The sequence below is a fragment of the Leptodactylus fuscus genome, chromosome 5, assembly GCF_031893055.1.
Source record: "Leptodactylus fuscus isolate aLepFus1 chromosome 5, aLepFus1.hap2, whole genome shotgun sequence".
NCBI lineage: Eukaryota > Metazoa > Chordata > Amphibia > Anura > Leptodactylidae > Leptodactylus > Leptodactylus fuscus.
The window spans coordinates 44,756,997-44,777,010 of NC_134269.1; the positions used below are offsets into that span (position 1 = coordinate 44,756,997).

At 42.6% G+C, this 20,014-nt stretch overlaps 1 protein-coding gene across 4 annotated transcripts in view; it reads right to left on the reverse strand.

Moving 5' to 3' along the window:
- TET3 (tet methylcytosine dioxygenase 3) overlaps positions 1-20,014 on the reverse strand; it is an 83,886-nt gene that overhangs the window by 39,436 nt on the left and 24,436 nt on the right. For 3 of the 4 annotated variants that reach the window (XM_075273011.1, XM_075273013.1, XM_075273012.1), the window contains one exon: positions 1,051-3,523. In XM_075273011.1, coding sequence (XP_075129112.1) covers positions 1,051-3,523 — 2,473 coding nt within the window. Of the gene's footprint in view, positions 1-1,050; positions 3,524-7,395; positions 7,422-20,014 lie in introns of those variants that run through there. The other variant, XM_075273014.1, reaches the window with a different exon arrangement.

Below are 20,014 nucleotides of genomic sequence, written 5' to 3' on the forward strand. Positions count from 1 at the left end.
CAGCCTTAAGAGCTTATTACATAGGGGCAACACGGTGGCTCAGTGGTTTGCAATGTAGCCTTGCAGCGCTGAAGTCCTAGGTTCGAATCCCTCCAGGAACAAAATCTGCAAGGAGTTTGTATGTTCTCCCTGTGTTTGCGTGGATTTCCTCCCATTCTACAAAGACATACTGATAGGAAAAAAAAAATGTACATTGTGATCCCTAAATGGGGTTCACAATCTAAGAAACAAAAAAAGAGCTTATTACATGGCCCAATAATCAGGCCAGTTCCCGGGAATAAGTGTTCCTAGGAATACTCGCTCCCAATAATTGGCCTTGTGCCTGTCCTTTCACGTTATAATTTAAGTTTTTTGCGTTTTTTTGTTTTTGAAATAGTAGTAGCTCCTTTCCAATATAAAGTCTCTGCCTCTTATGATCCACACCTCATTTTGGCTTCAAAAACAATGAAAAACCGGAAATTGTAAAACTAGCCTAATCGTGCAGCATAAAAGGAAGATTATCAGCAGCACATCACCCTATAAACAGGGATGCGCTGATGATAATCAATACAAGTGAATGTGGAGGAACAATCATACTTTGCAAACACAAACATCAATTGGTGCTAGTCCTGCCCGTGCATGGGGCCTTATTGGACCTTTAAAGCTTCCTTCTGTCCATTAGGTTGCTATAGTCTTCCAAAGCTACAAATCACTAGAAGCAGTATTGTGGTAACAATGAGCTAGCAACGCTCTAGGACTAAAAGGTGATGCAATTGCTGGCAAGTTTAGCAACATTACATGTGCAACTGCTTTGACTAGGACTGAATTCACCTATGTCTTCATGAAACCCAAGCACAAAAATCATCTTTTGGTTTCCAACATTTGAGGTGTCCTTCATAAACTCGGTACAAATAATGCCAGTACCAATGCTTAATTTCATTGTCCCATTCTATAATGTGACATTTTTGATATTGTGCAGAAAATCACCAAAATGCAATGATTCTGCAAATTTTTCTTTTTGCACAGTAGATCATTTTAAACTCTGCACAGAAAACAAAAGGTTGTACTTACCGACACAGTTGCAAGTCGGGAAATCAGACTGAGCCCTTTTCGCTGGAGTGTCCAATAAACTCTTGGTCGGAGAGGTTAAATAGCTTAATGGAGATTCCAAAAACCCACTGAGAGAAGGATTAAAAGGCAGGTCACTTTTTGTAGGCGTTCCATCAAGTTGTTGGTTTTCCTCTGAGAAGAAACACGTGGTAGAGACCACTGTAATAGCACCAGAAGACTCAATTTTGACCTGTTTTGGAGACTTGGATGAAAAGAGACTCTCAAAATTTTGAGACATTTCCTGCCCTAAGGGCATGGTGGAGTTTGCAGCTGACACAGATGGTGGAGGGAAGGCATGTTTAGCCTGCGGCTCTAAAGCCGTTGCTGGTTTTGCAGGACTTGCACCATTTTGAGAGGCCACCTCTGCACCTGGGAGTGGAAAGTCATCACCAAACTCTGCTTCAAACTGCCTTATCAAATCTTCAAATTTGTCATCAATGAGGTCATTCTGAACAGAAACGGGGCCAGCGTTGGCCTGTTGACTAACAGAGTCACTCTGTCCAGAGCTAGAGCTGGTGTCATCAACAGTAGATGTGGCATTCGTAGTTTTCGGACCAAAATTGTTGGTTTGAGGAATACCAAGGGATAAGCTATTGCCCTGCCCGTTGTTAGACTGATTTACCGTGCACATTTCCTGAGTGTTTAATGTAAATCTGTTGTCAAGGTTAGTCTGTAAGCCAGACTGTGATGTAAGCACCATTGAGTTGTCATTGGAAAGAGACTGCTCAACATTTTCATTTGGTTGGCTCTCTTCGTGCCGAGATTGGCACGATTCTTCGATTTTAATTTGGCTCACTGGCAAGAAGAGCGCCTGGCCATCCTTTTGCTTGGGCTTTTTAATCTGGATTTGTTTCCGAGGAACCTTTGCTTTAGGCTCATTTTGCTTTTGTGAAGGCGATTGCCCTCTCTTTTTCCGCTCTTTCACTGGCTTATCTATGGTCTTTGGGACCTTCTGTGAGTTTGGGACCCACCAGTTTGGTTGTTCTTGTGAACCTTCCTGTGGAGCGTTTGAGTCCAAGAAAAGGTTGCGCTTATGATGAAGGTGTTGCTGTAATGCGGCCTGTGCACTCCTATGGAAATCAGATTCTTGGAACAGCTGGGATAACTGCTGATCTGGGGACATTTTGTAAAAATCGGGTGTTGTGGTTTCTTTCTTAACAGAGCTCGATTTTGACTTTTTGGCTTTGGGGGTTACAGACTCAGGACCCTTAAACATAGGCTTAATATAGTCCTCTGCATTCCCAAGCAACTGCTTCAACCCTGTCATGGGATCTGAAGGAGTTTTTGGTTGCTCTGGAGCTTGAACCCATTGCTGCATAAATTCAGATTTTTGCGGAGTGGACACCTCATTTTGCAGCATAGGAGTGCCATGAGATAGTTTTTCTGGAATGTATTGTCCATCGTGATAGCGAGAGGATTTGTTTTGATCCCAAGAAGCTTGCCTGGTGGGTTGAGACATCGGAAGTGCATTATTACCAGTGTACATTTGGGATTGCTGATTTTGGAACAGTTCATTGCATGACATTGGTAATAACTGGCGCTGGTCACCCTCTGCAGATGGAAAATGCGTTAGGCGTTCATGGGAAGGCAAAGGTGCCTGTGACTGGCCATTGGGGCAGTCCTTGTTTGTTTGTGGAAGTGCAGAAGATAATTGAGTAAGCGCTTCAATAGCAATTGCAGTTTGCAGACTAATATTTTTCTCTTTTGCAATGCTCCATGCATTTTGAGAAAAGGGAAGAGAGCCTGAAGGGCATTTTGCAATCTTATTTTCTAATGCAAGCACCTGTTCCTTAGAATAGTTCTTTTCCACCAACTCTCTGCTAACCTGATTCAGACTGTTGTGTGGGCCATCTTGATGTTTCTTAACAGCAGATTTAATTTTGTTCTCCAGCCATTCCAAGTAATCTGGACATTCGGGTCCATCACAATTACAGTTAGGGGGTTTCATGCCATGTTTAGCGAGCTCCAGAGCAGCTTTTAGGGTATTTATATCTTCTGGGCAAGGGGGAAGTTTATTTTCTGGAAGGCTAGAGCTTTCTCTATTCGTCTCATAATTGAACTTTTCATATAGCTGCATTGAAACCATCGATGGAGTCCCTGATTCTGGTAACCCATAGGACATGGCCTCGGCCACGGCAGAGAATGCTACTAGGTTTTTGGCATCTTCTAAATTTGAGTTGTTAGTAGCAGCAGAATGGTTGTGGATGTGAGCGTTTTCCCAATGGATTTTTTCGCCAGAATCCTGTGGAAGAGGAGTATTGCTTAACCAATTGTTTGCTTCCATTAATAGCCTGTTTCCCAAATCTTCACATCCCTTATTCAGCAAGACTTGGTCACATGACTGCGTCACCCTTCCTTCTTCAACAGGATTGACTGGCCCCGTTTCCATTTGGTCTGTTTTGGGTCCATCAACTAAAATACTTTCTGAACAATTCTGGGGAAAGACAAAAATATCAATTAATATACAATGTAACAATCGTAATAAAGGTAAACTTTTCAAATATATGAAATGTGAAGGTTTCATAGAATTGTGACACACAATGAAAGTTACACAAGTATATTTTCTCCAGCAGCTGGGAGTGTTACAGTTGGGTGATGCAAATATTCAGTTAGGGTATTAGTCACAAAACTGAAATTGCTCAGTCATAGAATTCATGATCTGGAAGGAAAATGTTGACAGTAAAAACCATTCAAGTATTCAGTATGGTCATTCCACTGCTGCAGCTCATCCAGTTCCCCTAACCAACCCCCTACGCATACATGCTAAGTCTATGCTACACGACGGAAAATACTACTATTATACATAGATGTAGTATACATGTGGTCTTAGGGCATCAACTCTCATGGGAGACATATATTGTAATGTACTAGTTTCCAGTGAAGCCATGACTAATATTCAGGAGGCCTCATATATCAGAGCACCATTCTCTCATACATTTGTCAAACCCACGCCATTGGTCTAAGAACGTATGAAGTCATCTGATTCATTTCAGGAACGTATACATAATTGCAATATTCCAGAGAAATTGATTCACCATTCTACCAGTTCATGTGGTCCAGTAGACCCATCTAGGCAAATATTAAACCTCATCTCATGGGACTCCCACTGTGGTGCTTTGGGCCTCTACTATACCATCACACACGTACCAACATACTGGTGGCTTCCAGGACAGAACAGAGGATTTTTTTTTTTATTATTGCACCCAGTGGAGTCTGTATGGTAGAACATGGGCATTGAGTGTCTCTGTAATGGATCTATGGTGTTTGGGCACTGTTGTGAGAACAAGTCCTTAACCTACCCCATAAAACTGATAATAAATAGACCTACATCTCATCAGATAAGTAACTTAAAGCTTATGGGCTCCAATGCAAAATCTGTAATGGGGCCGCCAATTACCTTGTACCATCTAGAATATTAGTATATTTTATGTGCCAGGGGGACTTTTGGGGCCCTCTAAGAGTCCTGGGTCCGGTAACAACTGTTACCACTGCCATATATCTGGTCATGGTCAAAGCAGCAGTCTTGGAAACACATTAAAATCAAATAGACATGATAATACGTTACATAGTACCATCTTTCATGGCTACAACTTATGGCCAAACCTCTACGGGATTTCAAGCGCACAGACAGCTGCCCATGTGCATACAAAATGTATGACTCCATTGTGATAGGACTGTCTGTAAATGACAGCTGTATCCTTGTTCATTGAGAATCCTTAATAATGCCAACCATCATCTTGGGATTGGTTTACACTGATCAAATGTTACATTCATCTGGATTACTTCAAATAGCCTGACAAATGAATGGGCCACACTAGTGCTCAGAACCTATATTCATTATAATGGGTCCAACAATTTTATACTGAAATTGGCAAAGAGAAAAGTCCTGCTTGCTGATCTTAGCAGAATCTCTGTCAGATTCGCCCAAATGCTAATGGGCACCTAGCATAAGCCGGATACCCACCACAGAATCCTTTTTAAGGCTAAGGCCCCACAAAACGACTTGTAGCAAGAAAGCGCTGTGGGAAAAACCACGGTGGCAACGCATCCTGCAGCGCTTTACATAGAAAGTTCACAGAGTTTTCCTCCGCTGACTTTTTGTTTCAATTATATCCATGAGGAAACCACCGGCATTTCCATAGATATACACTCAAGTTTTTCAGCACAGTTTTTGTATATACTCGCGTATATACGGTAATTGACATGCTGCGATTTCCAAAACCGCACCGTTTTTGGAAATCGCAGTATGTCTGAGCCGTGGTTATTACCATAAAATGGGCATGGGATTTGCAAGAATCCCATCCACTTTTCAGTAACTGTAAAACGCTGCAATTTTTCCTGCAGCGTTTCCGCCGTGGGCCAATCGTGGCGTTTTTGACTCGGACCCCGGTCTAAAGGGGTTTTCTGGTTGTCTTGGACCTCCTTTGGTCTCTACTCTCTAATTTTTCATAACATACAGGAAATTACTGCTCAGCCAATAACTGTCTGCAGCAGGTACCTGTCTCCGAAGGGATTGCAGGTGCCTGCAGGAAGTAGAGACCATGAAAAGCATTGGAGTGTCAGGGATCTGTGAGGAGTCATTTTTGGTTTTTATGCCATTTTTTTTTTTAAAGTTCAAATTAAATTACCAGGTAATATCCTCTAGAAATAATACAGGTTTATTATTTTTGAATCTATTAATGTATTTTCTTATATATTTATAAGGTATTGACGTGTCCTAACAAATTCTTTACCAAAAGACGAAAAATATGTTTGGTGAATGATAGTTTGTGGAAATACTGGACATAAACCTAAAGAGAATTCTTCCGAAATATACAGATTGTATAGCCCAAACATTGTGTAAACTGGGCTCATCCTTAAGGAGAAGGACTTTACCTAGAAAACCCTTTTAACACAGGCCTATGATGATGAAAAGATGTAGTGACCTTGTAGATGGATACTGCGAGATGCTCATTGACGTTACACAACATATCGTCCATCAATTCACTTAAAACATTCTATACATAAGAGATTCATCTGAAATGGCCGATTTTGCCAACAACCATTTGAAAATTTATCGCGAACAATTATATGCAAGGCATGAAATTATAGTGGAAAGTCCATTATATGCAAGGTCATGCTTGAAAATCTTATTCATCACGTTGTCAAAGACATGTATATGGCGTGATCGGTTGCGTTCAGCAGATCACTTGCCAATTTGCGTCCTAACTTCAAGATTGGCTAGTTTAGTCTTAAGCTGTGGACAAGATTTTGTACGAACAATCTCAGGGGCAATTGATCCGACATATTATGGTCGACTTACAGTCAGTTTCAATATGTACTACTAGCACAAATGAAAGTTACTTAAAAAAAAATTTGTAAAAATTTTTGGTTACGATAAAGATTATACTATACTACATAACCTTCCCTACCGAGGAATACTGAAGCATAAAAAGTTGAAATTATTACTGGAATCTTAATAAATATGGAAACTCAAATCAGGGCTGTCCATTTTTGAAACTGCACAGGGTTAAGTAGGACGTCTTTCTTTTTTTGCTACAGAGCCTGGGTTTGCAACCAATAAAATCCCACACCAGCCATCACACTCCATCACTTGCTGCCTCTTTGTCTGCTGCAGAGGAACACAATGAAATCCAGGCTTGTACCAACGCCGAATCTCCTCAAACATCCTCCAAGCAACCTTCTCCTGTAGCAGCATAGTCTAGCATCGTGTCCCGGGAATCGTTCTCCTGGAACGGGAATATTCCCTGTACGAATACCAATACAGCTAGCAAAGAATACATATCCTAACATCCTATCCTTCATTGCACCTCCTCTTTAAGTATTGAATAAAAGGACTCGAGATGTACAATAAAGATAGAAATATACAAAATATATTTATGTACATATTTGTAGGAACCTCAAGTTCAAGTGGAGGGAAGAATGATGGGGGGAGGGGTATAAATAAAATAAAATAGTCGAATTGTACCACCATAAGCGCCCAGCTGTGACCCATGGGAACGTGTATCTCACATTTTTTTCATGATATTTGAGATTACAGACCCGTCTCAAGCACAAAGCAAGTAACACTTAAGATCTCCCGGACAAAAGAGTCAAAGAAACCCCAAGGATCCATTGCAATTAAACATACAATAAGGTCACATATCTAGCACATGATCCTTGGCGTCATCGAGCCCTATATTTAACCCTTTCCCTTAACCATTAATTTGCAAAACCCAGGAAGAGAAGATGTAAACAGATCAATAAGGCCCGGTTCCTAGAGATCTAATAAGAGCCATAAAATAATGAAGAATAAGAGACACTTACGTTCAAAGGATCCGACGGAGAAAAAACAAAAATTGAAAAAAGAAAAACAGAAACCGTAAAAATGAGGAAGCGCGAGAAGGAAGAGAAGTCCTGGGGCTTTAAAGGACGTGAGAGTAGAAGTGGTGAGCAGGAAGCGGCTTATAGATTCAGCCTACACACACCTCACCCTCCCCCCTCCTAACAGCTGTAGGGGCCATTAGCCCTGTCAAACAGCACACGTACATTCTGCATACAGCACACAGGCTCGCTCTGCTGCAAACTACAGCGAGAATGGTCGCTAAAAGACAGGCAGGCGCTTCTCCTCTCCATGGACAACAGCTATATGGCAGCAGACTCAAATGCAGCATTCTGTGTCGCCCCGGCGGCCTGGTCGCTTGGCTCTGCTCATTTATAGAAACAGAGTAAGGCTACAATTACTTTATCTAGTTTTTTTTTTTTTTTTTCTTCTCTCTCTAGGATAACGCTTGCTAGCGGGAAAAGAAAAGCCGTTTTTGTCCGCCCTTCCAAAACTGTTGGCTTTCGGTATTGAGTTTCACTTCTCTCTGGCATAGGGCACGCGGAAAAACAGAGAGCGCTCCCATTCTTTTCCTGCTCTTAGTCCCAATCTCCCGGTATGATGTAATCTGGAAAGCACTGACAGATAAAGCGGAGTCCATCCTTCCACGGCTGCGTAAAACCGCCTGCCAATCAGAGGCCGGGCATCGCTTATGTAGCGCAAAGGGCCAATACTTTCTACTAGAATACTGCCGTAATTAGATGGCTCCTCTACAGCGGTGGAATTACGGATTCTTGTGCCGCGCTCTTTCAATGGGGCTGCTTATTTAGAAACACTAGATAGGGTGAGGTAAGGACACGTAGTTCGTCATTCTATGACAGATCCAAATATTGAAGTTTTTTATTATTATATTCCCAGTTAATGGGGGCTCTGTCCTGAAGAAACTGTGATAAACGTGTGATCATGGAAGGAGATCAACCGGTGATACCCCTACTGATCACTAGAACGGTCTTCTCAAGTCATTCTCTCTCACCGTACAGCCGCGTGAATGGAGCGGTGGTCACCCATACATGCTATAGCGCCATGCAGACAACCAAGTACACTGTGGAGACCTCTCTGACCTCCAAGAATTTCGTAATTGCAGATTTCTAGCAAAATGCATCCACCACCTCTACTGAGAATTGTCCTTCATCAGGATGAATAACCTCAATCAGAAATGGAGTGTCTTCGATAAAGTTGGTAATGGATAGGCGTCAATGGAACCTTATTCAAGCCTCCAAGTTGAGTTTATACCGCACCAATGGTTCGTGTGTACGGGGTTGTGGAGTCGGTAGGCCAAACCAGTGACTCAGTTTCCTTCATATATGGCAGCCATGGGCAGATAGTAAAACTTCTCTAACAGAGATGAGCGAGTACTATTCGAAACTCCCGTTTCGAATAGCACGCACCCATAGGAATGAATGGATGCAGCCGGCACGCAGGGGGGGATTAAGCGGCCGGCCATCGGCAAAGTCTGCCTGCTAGCCACTTCCATTCATTCCTATGGGTGCGTGCTATATGAAACGGCCGTTTCGAATAGTACTCGCTCATCTCTATTCTCTAATACTGAAAAAGAAAGCTAGTGACTGAGTTCCAATGAAGATATTACTGAATTTCCCCATGGTGGGACTATTAAAGGATCTTATTTTATAAATATGCAACAAACTATACATTAATTATACAATATCAAAAATTGTACAATATTTAAAATAATTGATCATTTTAGTTTGAAGCTGGAGCAGACTAATTTTTTTTCTCCTCCCAAGTCAGACTGCACAGCCATGGGTTTGCGCAGAATCTAGCATATGGACAGGAATGTAGAGGAAAAAAATAAACCCCCTTATTAACCCAATCTACAACAGCCTTGACCACATTCAACCTAAAAAATGTGACTTTTTATTTTATTTTAGAAGTTATAAGAGTGTACCTACATGGAAAAGAATGGAGGCCGGGGTCCAACGTGGTATTAATGGCAAGAACCGCAGCGTTTTACAGTCACTGCAAAGTGGATGGGATTCTAACAAATCCCATCCACACACTGCAGAAAAATACAAGTGGCAAAAATGCTCCAATATATAAACCATTGCAGTTTTCGAAATAGTAGCATGTCAATTATACCTATGGAAATGCAGCCTCTCACCTCTTCTCAGTCTTCTCTGCATCGGGCTGAAGAGATCCAATCAGATCGAAACAGCTGTCCTCAGCTGAGAGACTGTACTTGGTAAAATCCCACATCATTGCATTGCAGCAAAGGCCTCTGGGAAGGTCGGGCATGATGTTAAAGGGAGCGCCCTCTATTGGGCTGCATGACTGAGGCACTGTCTTCGTAATTACATAATGGAAGACAGATTTGCATATTCTTCCCATGTTCCTTTGCGCAGTGGAGCGCAAAATGGCGTAATAATACTCCACACCTAAATGGTGGTCTCTCCCTAAGGAGTGACAATATCCCCTTCACCCTATGGAAACGCTGGCAATTTCTCTATGGGTATAATGAAAGCAGGTGGTGTGCAAAGGAAGCCTTTTTTTCTGTGAAAAGTGCTGAGGGAAAAACCGCAATGTGTTTCTGCCACGGTTTTTCCTGTGGTGCCTTAGCCTGGGTTTTCTGGGAGTTTTTCTTACAGCCTATCGTAAGGGTAGGCTATAAATAAGTGTTTGGGCTGGGGGCAGAAAGCCAGTCCCCCGTATGGATCAGCCACTCAGAATGCATCGGATCCTCATACTATACAGTGTACAGAGATGGAAGCATGTGGCTCTGTACACTGTATAGTGGCTAGATGGGGTTACTGAGACTGTGCTACTATTGACTTGGTGTCATGACACAACACGTCACCCACATTCAGTTACAAAGGACCAAAGTGAAGTCAACTGGATATAAAAATTATATTTTGAAGAGGGGAACCTAACCAACACGGACAAATCCTGGACACATCAAGTAGAAAATCTAGAATAAATTGTACAAGCCAACGAAAGGGGTTGTCTTATGAAGACAACCTGTCTTCATGGACCTTCACGAGTACAAATGGAGAGGTGCTCTGTAAATTCAGGCCAGGAAATTGTCCATGTATTGGACAGATTTACCAGCCCAACTGTAGCTCAGGTAAGCTGAACTCGATATGTCAATTCCGTTCAGCCGAACCAGGTTACCCGCCGCTATATCCAGACTGAATGTCCTGAACTCGGCTGCATGAAACCGGCCAAAGAGGTGCTACTGCTCTGGTAGATGCATTCATTACACGGATGGCCTTCATAGAAGAGCTGGATAAAGGGGGAACCAGCGAGTTGGAGTCCGTTAGCAAAAAAGTTACTGACTCCAAAATAAAATGTAATTACATTATATCATTAATAGCGTCTAATTAATTAGATGTATAGATTGTTACACATTTACTTTCATAGGAATCAATCTCTGCCTTTCTGACCACAGCTGCCAGCCATTTATGACCGTCATGAGTTGGAGTTGGTGGTTTGGCCTAATGACTCCACAGTACTGGGGGAAAAGAGAAAAAAAGGGGTAATTTTTTTTTGCTTTAATACTATATTTGCAAGCCCAAACTTTTGGACCCTAAAAACTTTTCAGACCACAAAAAACTCAAAATAGGCTTGAAATATGGTTCCACCAGTCACAGAACCATTGTATAGCACTGTATCTTTAAATGGACGGTCGGCTGGACGAGTCTTTCCTGTTTTGAACAGCTATTATTAAAGTCAACATTTGCTAGAATAGTGACATTCCATGTCTCCATAGCATCGAGCAGAAAAACTCCCCTGGCCCGGTCCCCTCATACTGTAACCAGCGCACGTCTAGAGAGTTTCGGATCTATGTTCTTATCAGGCGCACGATTACATAAAATGTACTAAAGGTTCCCTCTGCCACGCAAATATGTGAATGGGGATTTGTTTGGTCCCATTGGAAGAAAAACATAACCCTCGAGCGATGATGATGACACTCGCATGAAATCAAGCCACATATGAAATACTCTCTTATGCCAAACAGTAAAAACGCAAGTCATATGAATAATATTTTGCCACGACAAGACTATAAGAACTCCAGAAAAGGTTTTTAGGTGGGCATGATGCCCTGCATCCAGTATTAGAGGACTGACACAGCACATGCTAGAAATCTGCACTACTTGCTGCCAGTCGCACTATTAGGTTTACGCGCTTTGGATCGTTGGGAAGGTACGATGAGGGCGGGGACTAATGTGTTGTCATACAACTGCACGTGCTCCTGTATAACACATGGGCAATATCTTCAGCCTGGAATAAAAGAACAAGTAGCGGATTCAACTGCAATGTATAGTCGTGACATTGACGTATGGAAATGGAGGAAGGGGGAAAAAAAAGCAAACCCATGAAGGTGTGGGAAGATATGAACAGTCACATATAAGGGATGATATATGGGATGACACTTAGTCTGGTAATTGCTTTGGGTCAGACTCGCTCGCCATTAAAAACAAAAAAAGTTTTAGGAAAATTTCAGTTTGAATTTAAATCAACATTACCCGGCTGGATTTCAGATTTTATGGGTTACACTTTAACAGCCTTGGCATTCCAAGAGTAAAAGAGTAACTTGTCCAGTTTATTTTGTATCAGCTCCACTAGGGGAACCTTTAAGGGTAACACAAGTCTAGTCAATGATTAACCCTTCTTATCCAGGACTCGCACCCTTTAATTATCTGCAAGTTTAACGTGAAGTAAAACAAGAGGGGGGAGTTGGAAAATATGTAACTGGCGTATAGATAGACCAAGTTGAGTCAAGTGTGTTCTCGCTTCATGCCATACTGAAAGTAGAAAGTTGCTTAGACTTGACGAAATTCATTTTCTAGCAGGATGTCACGTGCGGTAACCATTGTATCACATTCTCCATCTCGAAGTGTCAGCTTCAAAAATACTACACTATATGGAAATTATGAGACCAACTACTGAAGCCCTGTCTTACTGGTTACATTGCTTGGTAGAAGGCTACCGATTCTATAGCTCCATAGGTCAAAAAAATAATGAGTAAATCTAAGGCCACATAGAATTTCTGTAGCAGACCATTGCAAAAATCTGCAGTAATTGATTCTGTTTGGCTGGCCCACTTTTTAACCCTTGCACTGTTTAACCTTTGCAGCCTAAGGCTGAAGCCCACGTTGCAGAAACGCTGCTTTTTTAGTTGCAGTTTTTGAGCCAAAGCCATGACAGGATTGAGCAGAAGGGAGAAGTATAAGAACTTTCTATATATTTCTCATTCTTGGCTTCGGCTCCAAAAACCACAGCAAAATCTGCAACAAAAAATGCTGCATTTCCACAAGGTGGGGCTTCAGCCTAGAATAGTCTCTTGTTAATTTTAAGGAGCGGTCCTAGATCAGATCTTAATGGCCAATCCTTAGGAAATGTCAATATCAGATCAGCAGGCGGTCCAATAAATCAGTAGAAACTGTTCAGAACCAGAAGCCGATGGCTCTATACTTCGTGCAGCAGCGGAGCTACGTCACTGCAGCTCAGCTCGCGTTTAAGTCAGTTCGGGTCCAACATGCATACCCCCATCAATCTAATAGTGGTGACTTTTCCTATGGTAAGGTCTTAATATTGGATCATGCCCAACCCCTTGTGTCCATACATAGATTAAAGTTGTCCAAACCCACTGATTTCGGAAGAAATGGCAGACCATCCAAGATGTATGAGAGTAGCCCAACTTTAAGTGACCGCAGAAGTCAATTGAGAGGTCTGTTGTTGGATTTTTAACATATGCCATCTTTTTGTTCTTTGGCGACTTAAAGGGGCTCTATCAGCAAAATCATGCTGATAGAGCCCCACATATGCGTGAATAGCCTTTAATAAGGCTATTCAGGCACCGTAAATGTTACATTAAATTACACCCCCGTTTTAAAATAAAACCCTAAAAAAGAATGTTATCTACTTACACATCGTGCACGCTGGACGGGCATTCGGGGTGTGTCGTCTTCTTCTTCATCCACGCCTCTTCTTCCACCGATGTCCACCGGTCCCGTCCTCCTCCGGCGCTCGCGAACAACACCGATATAAAAAAAAATGACCTGGGCGCTTGCGCAGTAGCATGCGGCTTCTACTACGGCTACTGCGCATGCGCCCAGGCCATTTTTTTTTTTATCAGCGTCAGTTCGCGAGCGCTGGAGAAGGACATCGGAGGAAGAGGAGGCGTGGATGAAGAAGACGGCACACCCCGAATGCCCGCCCAGCATGCACGATCCGTAAGTAGATAACATTCTTTTTTAGGGTTTTATTTTAAAACTGGGGGGCAGTTTAATATAACTTTACCAGTGCCTGAATAGCCTTTTTAAAGGCTATTCACGCATATGTGGGACTCTATCAGCATGATTTTGCTGATAGAGCCCCTTTAAACAACTACTGGCGGCACCTGGCAGCAGCATACTCTCCTCTGCCAGTTCAGAACACATGCCAAGCTGAGCATATAAATCACATACATGGTCATGGTAGCCATCTCTATACACAACACAGCAATAGGGCCAACACAGTACACCCCATTCTATTGTAGCATGGATGCAATGGAGAACACCGTGCCTAATGAATGTTATGCACATGTTTGCCATGTGCATAAGGCCTTCAGTAGTATCTAGGAAACTGATGACAATATTTGGTGAGCCCAATGTTAGGCTACAATAAACAGAAATGTGTGCATGTGCCGGGTCAGTGGTAAAATGCCACAGATGACATATGGATGATATTCGCGTGCTGCCAATGACCCATTAATGTCCTTCATTGAGCCCAGGCCGGATACAGGTATAAGACCCATTATGAGTTTTGTCCTGGGCTCACGGCCTCTTTCACTGTCTTGTGATAATACATAGACGAGCGTATGGGACTATTAGAATATAATGGATCAGTGTCCTAGGCGTGAAATACACAGCTAGCACACCAACAAAGCACATGTTCATGTACACGGAGAACTATACTGGCTTTTAACTGCATCAACCATCAAGTCTCGTAACACTAAATACACAGACTTTCCATATAGATATAATTTATGTACAAGGGTGAGTAATTCTATAGACGCATTGTATTACTGAGCCATAGTCTACATTGTCGCCCAGAGCTGCAGTCACAATTCTGCTGGCTGCAGAGCTGAAATAATGAACATCTGTAAATCTGGAGATTTGCAGTCTTAAAGTGTCTTCACAGCAGGCATTGTACAGTAAATGTAAGAGGACCGTCCTATTGCATCATGGGAACCCAACTATTAGGGATGCCTTGGACAATGGGCTTGTCAACTGTATCCCATAGCAACTAAAACTTTTCAAATTGTCATCTTTTTATGTAGCTGATATCCATCTATTTTACATTCGGTGCTCGATGGTATGTATACTCTCGTAGGTTAGATTACTACATGGGTCAGTGGCTGAAGATCTTTGCACACTTTATGAATATTCGGTCTATTAATCACAATGGGTACGCCTAAATGCGAAGTCATTGTTCATATGAGAATGTTACCAGTATATGTCTATCAGACTGGCCGCTGTCCTAACAGCCGTTACCCCAATTATTTGGAACTAAATAGTTGTCAAGACAGGCTCACTGGTGCAGAAACTGGTTACACAGCGACAGGACTTCAGAAAAGCTAAATGTTGAGGCAAAGCCAGCACTGAGACAAGCTGAAGATTCTTTGTATAATATATATATATATATATAATACACGCTGAATATATGGGTTTGCAGAATAAATCTCCTTTTTTAGCCTTACATTGTCCACATATACAATGCAATAAATTGACAAAATAGAAAATCGTTGTGCATGGATAGCAACATGGTGGCTCAGTGGTTAAGACTCTGTAACCTTGCACTGCTGGAGCTCTGGGTTCAAATCCAGCCGAGGGCAACATCTGCAACCGTTTTGTATGTTCTCCCAGTGCTTGCATGGGTTTCCTCCAGGCACGCCAGTTCCTTCCCACACTCCAAAGTCATACTGATAGAGAATTTAGTCTGCGAACCCTATATAAGACAGTGCTGACTATATATCTGTAAAGATTATATATATATATATATATATATATATATATATATATATATATATTTTATATATTGATCAGAAAAACACAAGATCATGAATAAACCTTCCCACCCAAGTCCATAAAAGAAGCCATGCAGCCTCGCACAGATACTAATCTACAGCAAGTTAGAAACAGAACACAGCCAGCAACCTTTGCTCTACTAGAGGTCTGCTTAGTCAGCCAATATCTTAGGAAAGAACTTGGAATTTACTGTTCACACATCAGCCTTCTGCCCTGCAGACACTCCTTCACCCTCACCGAAAACTCCATACCTGGTTGCTCTGCTAGCCCAGATCTAGGGAGTAACTTAACATGGCCTTCCTCATACTTTATTCTGCCTTGGAGGCCACAGAAGCTGAAGGTGTGACAGCCTATAAATCCTCTTTGTCCCTTTAAACGAATTTGCTCTCCTTCGCCAGAACCACTCCTGTTTATACAGACCGGTTGGGCAGGTCTACCCATACTGCATGCAGCTGCATGATCGGCTCGCTTCAGCTGCGTCGTCCCTTTAAATATCAGCTGATATCGGAGCTTTAACTCAGCCATGTAAACTTATTAGGGCTCACATGAGGCTATACACAGGGGGTCCATTCAGATCCATATTATGAACCTTTAGGCACTATTATCTCCAAATAGCATACAGATTACCACCTTAATGGGGCATGTAAATTCCTAGGGGCAATGGAATCCCACAGAATTCTATAGACTGCCTATTACAAATTCTTAGCACATAAGGGTATGTTCCATGTCAAATTCCTTGCCAAATTCTGCCCCTGCCTGTAGAGAAAAGTAAAAAAAAAAATTAGCATCTGCCTCCCATTAAAACCTATGGAGGTTGGTTTCAGGCTGAGGTGAAAATTTCCTGAAATTCAGAGTCAAATGCTACCATGTGAACGTACCCTTACAGAGTATATGCATGATGCCAACAGCTTTAACCACTTATTGTAGTTGATCGATTTTTCTTTTTCCTAAGCTTCTGAGAAATCCATCGAAGACTAATATCTGTGAAAAAATCTGATCGAGTAGTTGCAGTAGTTATTGGGTACAGAGGTGTTGAAACTTGGAAAGCAAGATCTTCTTAATGACAGACCAATAATCCCCAATAGAAGGACAGCCTGTGTCTCCCCAATAGAAACCCAGCCATGGTCGCCCCAAATTAAGGCAATATGTCAGGGGATGTAGCTCCAGGAGATGCGGTGATAGCAGTCACCACTAGGTCCCATGGCATAAAATTCATCACTCTTTAAAATAGCACATGACATAGAGGTGCCTCATTACAGCTTTTTCATCGGAGGCCAGAAGTCTAAAGCTATGCCTCTGTTGGTTGTTTTAAAGAGGACCTTTCACCAGCTACACCTCTTTGCACCCTTCAGTAGGTGCACCTCTACTAATTCCGGTGCTGTAGTTAGTTTCTCTAGCCCTCACCATTCCTGAGTAATCTGTGCTGTTAATTTCAGCATGGGCGTCTTATACCATCATTGGGTGTCAAGACCCCAGTCTGTCAGCTTTAGTCTAAGACCACCCACCTGACAGACCACAATTAACATATTAGGTGCTGTAATTAACAGCACCAATTGCTTAGAAACTGTAAGGAGTAGGGTTGAGCCAATCTTGACTTTTCAGGGTCGATTTTGAAATCTGATTTCCGATCATTTTTCATTCGAACCCGATCTCGACCCCAATTCCAATGCAAGTCAATGGGATTTTTTTTTATTAATCGGAGATTGGATTTTATAAACAATCCTATTCACTATACAGAATAGAATCTAACTGAACGCTTTAATTGTTAGAATCCACGCTGTGTAGTGATTTTTTTTTTTAATCACTAAGAAGCCAGAGGATTTTTTTTTTAATCCTCTGGCTACTTAGTCCCCCCTGGTGTCCACATACCTGCAGAGATGGCTGGTCCGGTGCCTGGTGTTCTCGTTCTTCTTAGCCTCGCTGCCCCCGCCTCCCAGGTTAATGTTAAAGAGCTAGGAAGAAGGTGGGGATGGTTGCTTAGGAGAGTATGGGCGGGTACAGGGCAGGGAGATGTGACGTTTCCCCTCCCAGTACCCGCCCACACTCTCCTAAGCCACAAGCCCCGCCTTCTTCCTAGCTCTTTAGCACTAACCTGGGAGGCGGGGGCAGTGAGGCTAAGAAGAATGAGAACACCGGGCACCGGACCACCCATCTCTGCAGGTAAGTAGCTAATAGAGATGTTAGCTAGTCTCCCATTAAAATGAATGGACGCAGCCGGCGCACAGGGAGTTAAGGCTGTGTGCCGGCTGCTTCCATTCATTCCTATGGACTCACAGCAGAGCCTTCACACTGAGTATACACTCTGCTCAGAATGATGGATAAATCTTCCAAGTATATTCTGGACATATACCACCAACATGTAACAAATGAAGCTCACAGCTATTTTTTTTTAATGCACTTAACTTCTCCCCATTGCATCTTCAATTTCCCTGAAAGTAGGTCATAGTAATTGTTAATACGTGACCTGCTATGGGCTGTGGTGGAACGTGCCTGACAGTGTGTATAGTGTATGCATTACTGCCCTGTCATTGAAAATTGTACTTGCATGAAATATATGGGATAAACCATTGCACTTACTTGTCCAAAAACCCTAAAGATTCCCTATTTCTGAATTAAACTATCAGATAAGAATTACAGGGGTTGTCCAAGTCATAATTTTATTATTTCATGGTGCTGCTAGTGGGGCTATAAACACAACCAACCAACTTTCCTCAACCCGGTCCTTCATCTGGATAGTATCGTCTGGGTACTGGTCTCAAGGCGATCTGTGCCGGGTCATCTCAGCAGTCACCACTTCACAAATAGTGCATGAGTGGTTTGACGTGCCGATCGTGAAGAGGCCTGTGACTGGCTGCAACCGTGGGTGCGTGATAGTAGGTGGCCACATTCAAGACCGGTTAGCAACCCCTGTGTGACAATACAGATGTTCCTCTGATGTGATCAGCGTTGTTGATCTGTATATTGTATATACACAGTACACGGCCGCACCTCTAATGAAATGAAGAGAGGCGGCCGCCTCAGGTGACACTTTTGTCACTGCTTGGAGGGGCTGCATTTTTACATTTTTTTAATTTTATTTTTACAAATTCATTTTTTGTTCTTTTTTTTAACCAAAACCATCCCAAGACAGGACATTTGGAAAGCAAAGCTGAGCGGGACCCTGTCCTGGGCTGACCTAGGGGACGTCTGCATCTCTGTGCAGGTGGCAATGCTATAACGTCATTGACTTCCTGCACTGAGACACAGACATCCTATGCACGGGTGAAGAAGAGGAGACGCCGGTCCATCTAGGGATCACAAGTAAGTGAGGTTAACTTTTTTTTTTAATTTTTATATTTTTAATAGGCCATTACCTGCTAGAGTGTCCCCTCTTCCCCTTCTGCTATAGAACACAGAAGGGGGGAGCAGAAGCGGGTGTGAGCAGGAGCAGGGATTGGTAAGGGAGGCTGCAGGCCCACAAACCTCCAAAAATAATAATAATATGCTCTGGGGTCTTTTCAGACCCCGAAGTATAATAATAGGAGACCCAGGGCCCAAATGATGTCTGTGCCGACACTGAAGGAGGCTGAAAGCTGCAGGGCGTGTGCTGGAGTTCGGGATAGGTAAGTAATAGTTATTTTATTATGTTTCTCATCTTCTCGGGATCTCTGATCATTATACTTTGGGGTCTGAAAAGACCCCAGAGTATAATGATACCGCGTACAGGCGCCACTGGCGGAGCATGATACCGCACACAGGTAATTGGGAGTAGCAGCAGTATGGGGGCTTTGTGTAGGTGAGGACAATGTGGGTCGGGTGCCTGGAAAAGGGAGGAGCCAAAGAGGTGTGCTGCAAACTTTACAAAGACAAGTCACTATAGTAAGTAGTCATGGCAGTCCAAAGGGAAGAGAAGAGAAATGTAAATGATCAGTCAGAGACATCTCCTGTAAGTCACAAAATGTAACTGCACAGTATACACCTAAATGATAGAAGATAAATACCTCATTGATGGGGGGCTGTTGAGACCCCACTGGGCCTGAAAATTGTTTGTTTTTCCCCCAACTTTGAGGGAATTCAGTCTGACAGCAGCCAGACTGAATATAGGCGTGTCGCTTGGTGGACGGACCAACCCGCAGTCTCACTCACTTCAATGGGAGTGACAAAGGTAGCCAAAGTACAGTACTCAGCTATCTGCAGCACTCCTATTAAAGAGAATCGGGGCACGTGGGGTCATCCGTCCACCAAGTAGAAGGTGTGTGAAGTTATTTTCATTGTCAACGCCGTGTTGTTGATCTGAAACTGAAGTCATACAGTAAGAAGAATTCTTAAAAATGGTTTTATAACTGTGTATTGTGCATGTTTATTGTGTGACAATAGCAGCGTGTGACGCTAGTAACATGTAAGATCAATTTTTTTTTTTCTATTTTTTTTATTGGGGGGGGGGGGGGAATGGGGCATCTTTCTAAAGGCTAGATTCACCCCATACACAGTATAAGAATTGACAATGTAAAAGTGTATATTAATGTGTTTCCTTTGCAGGTGCAACATGGACATGGCG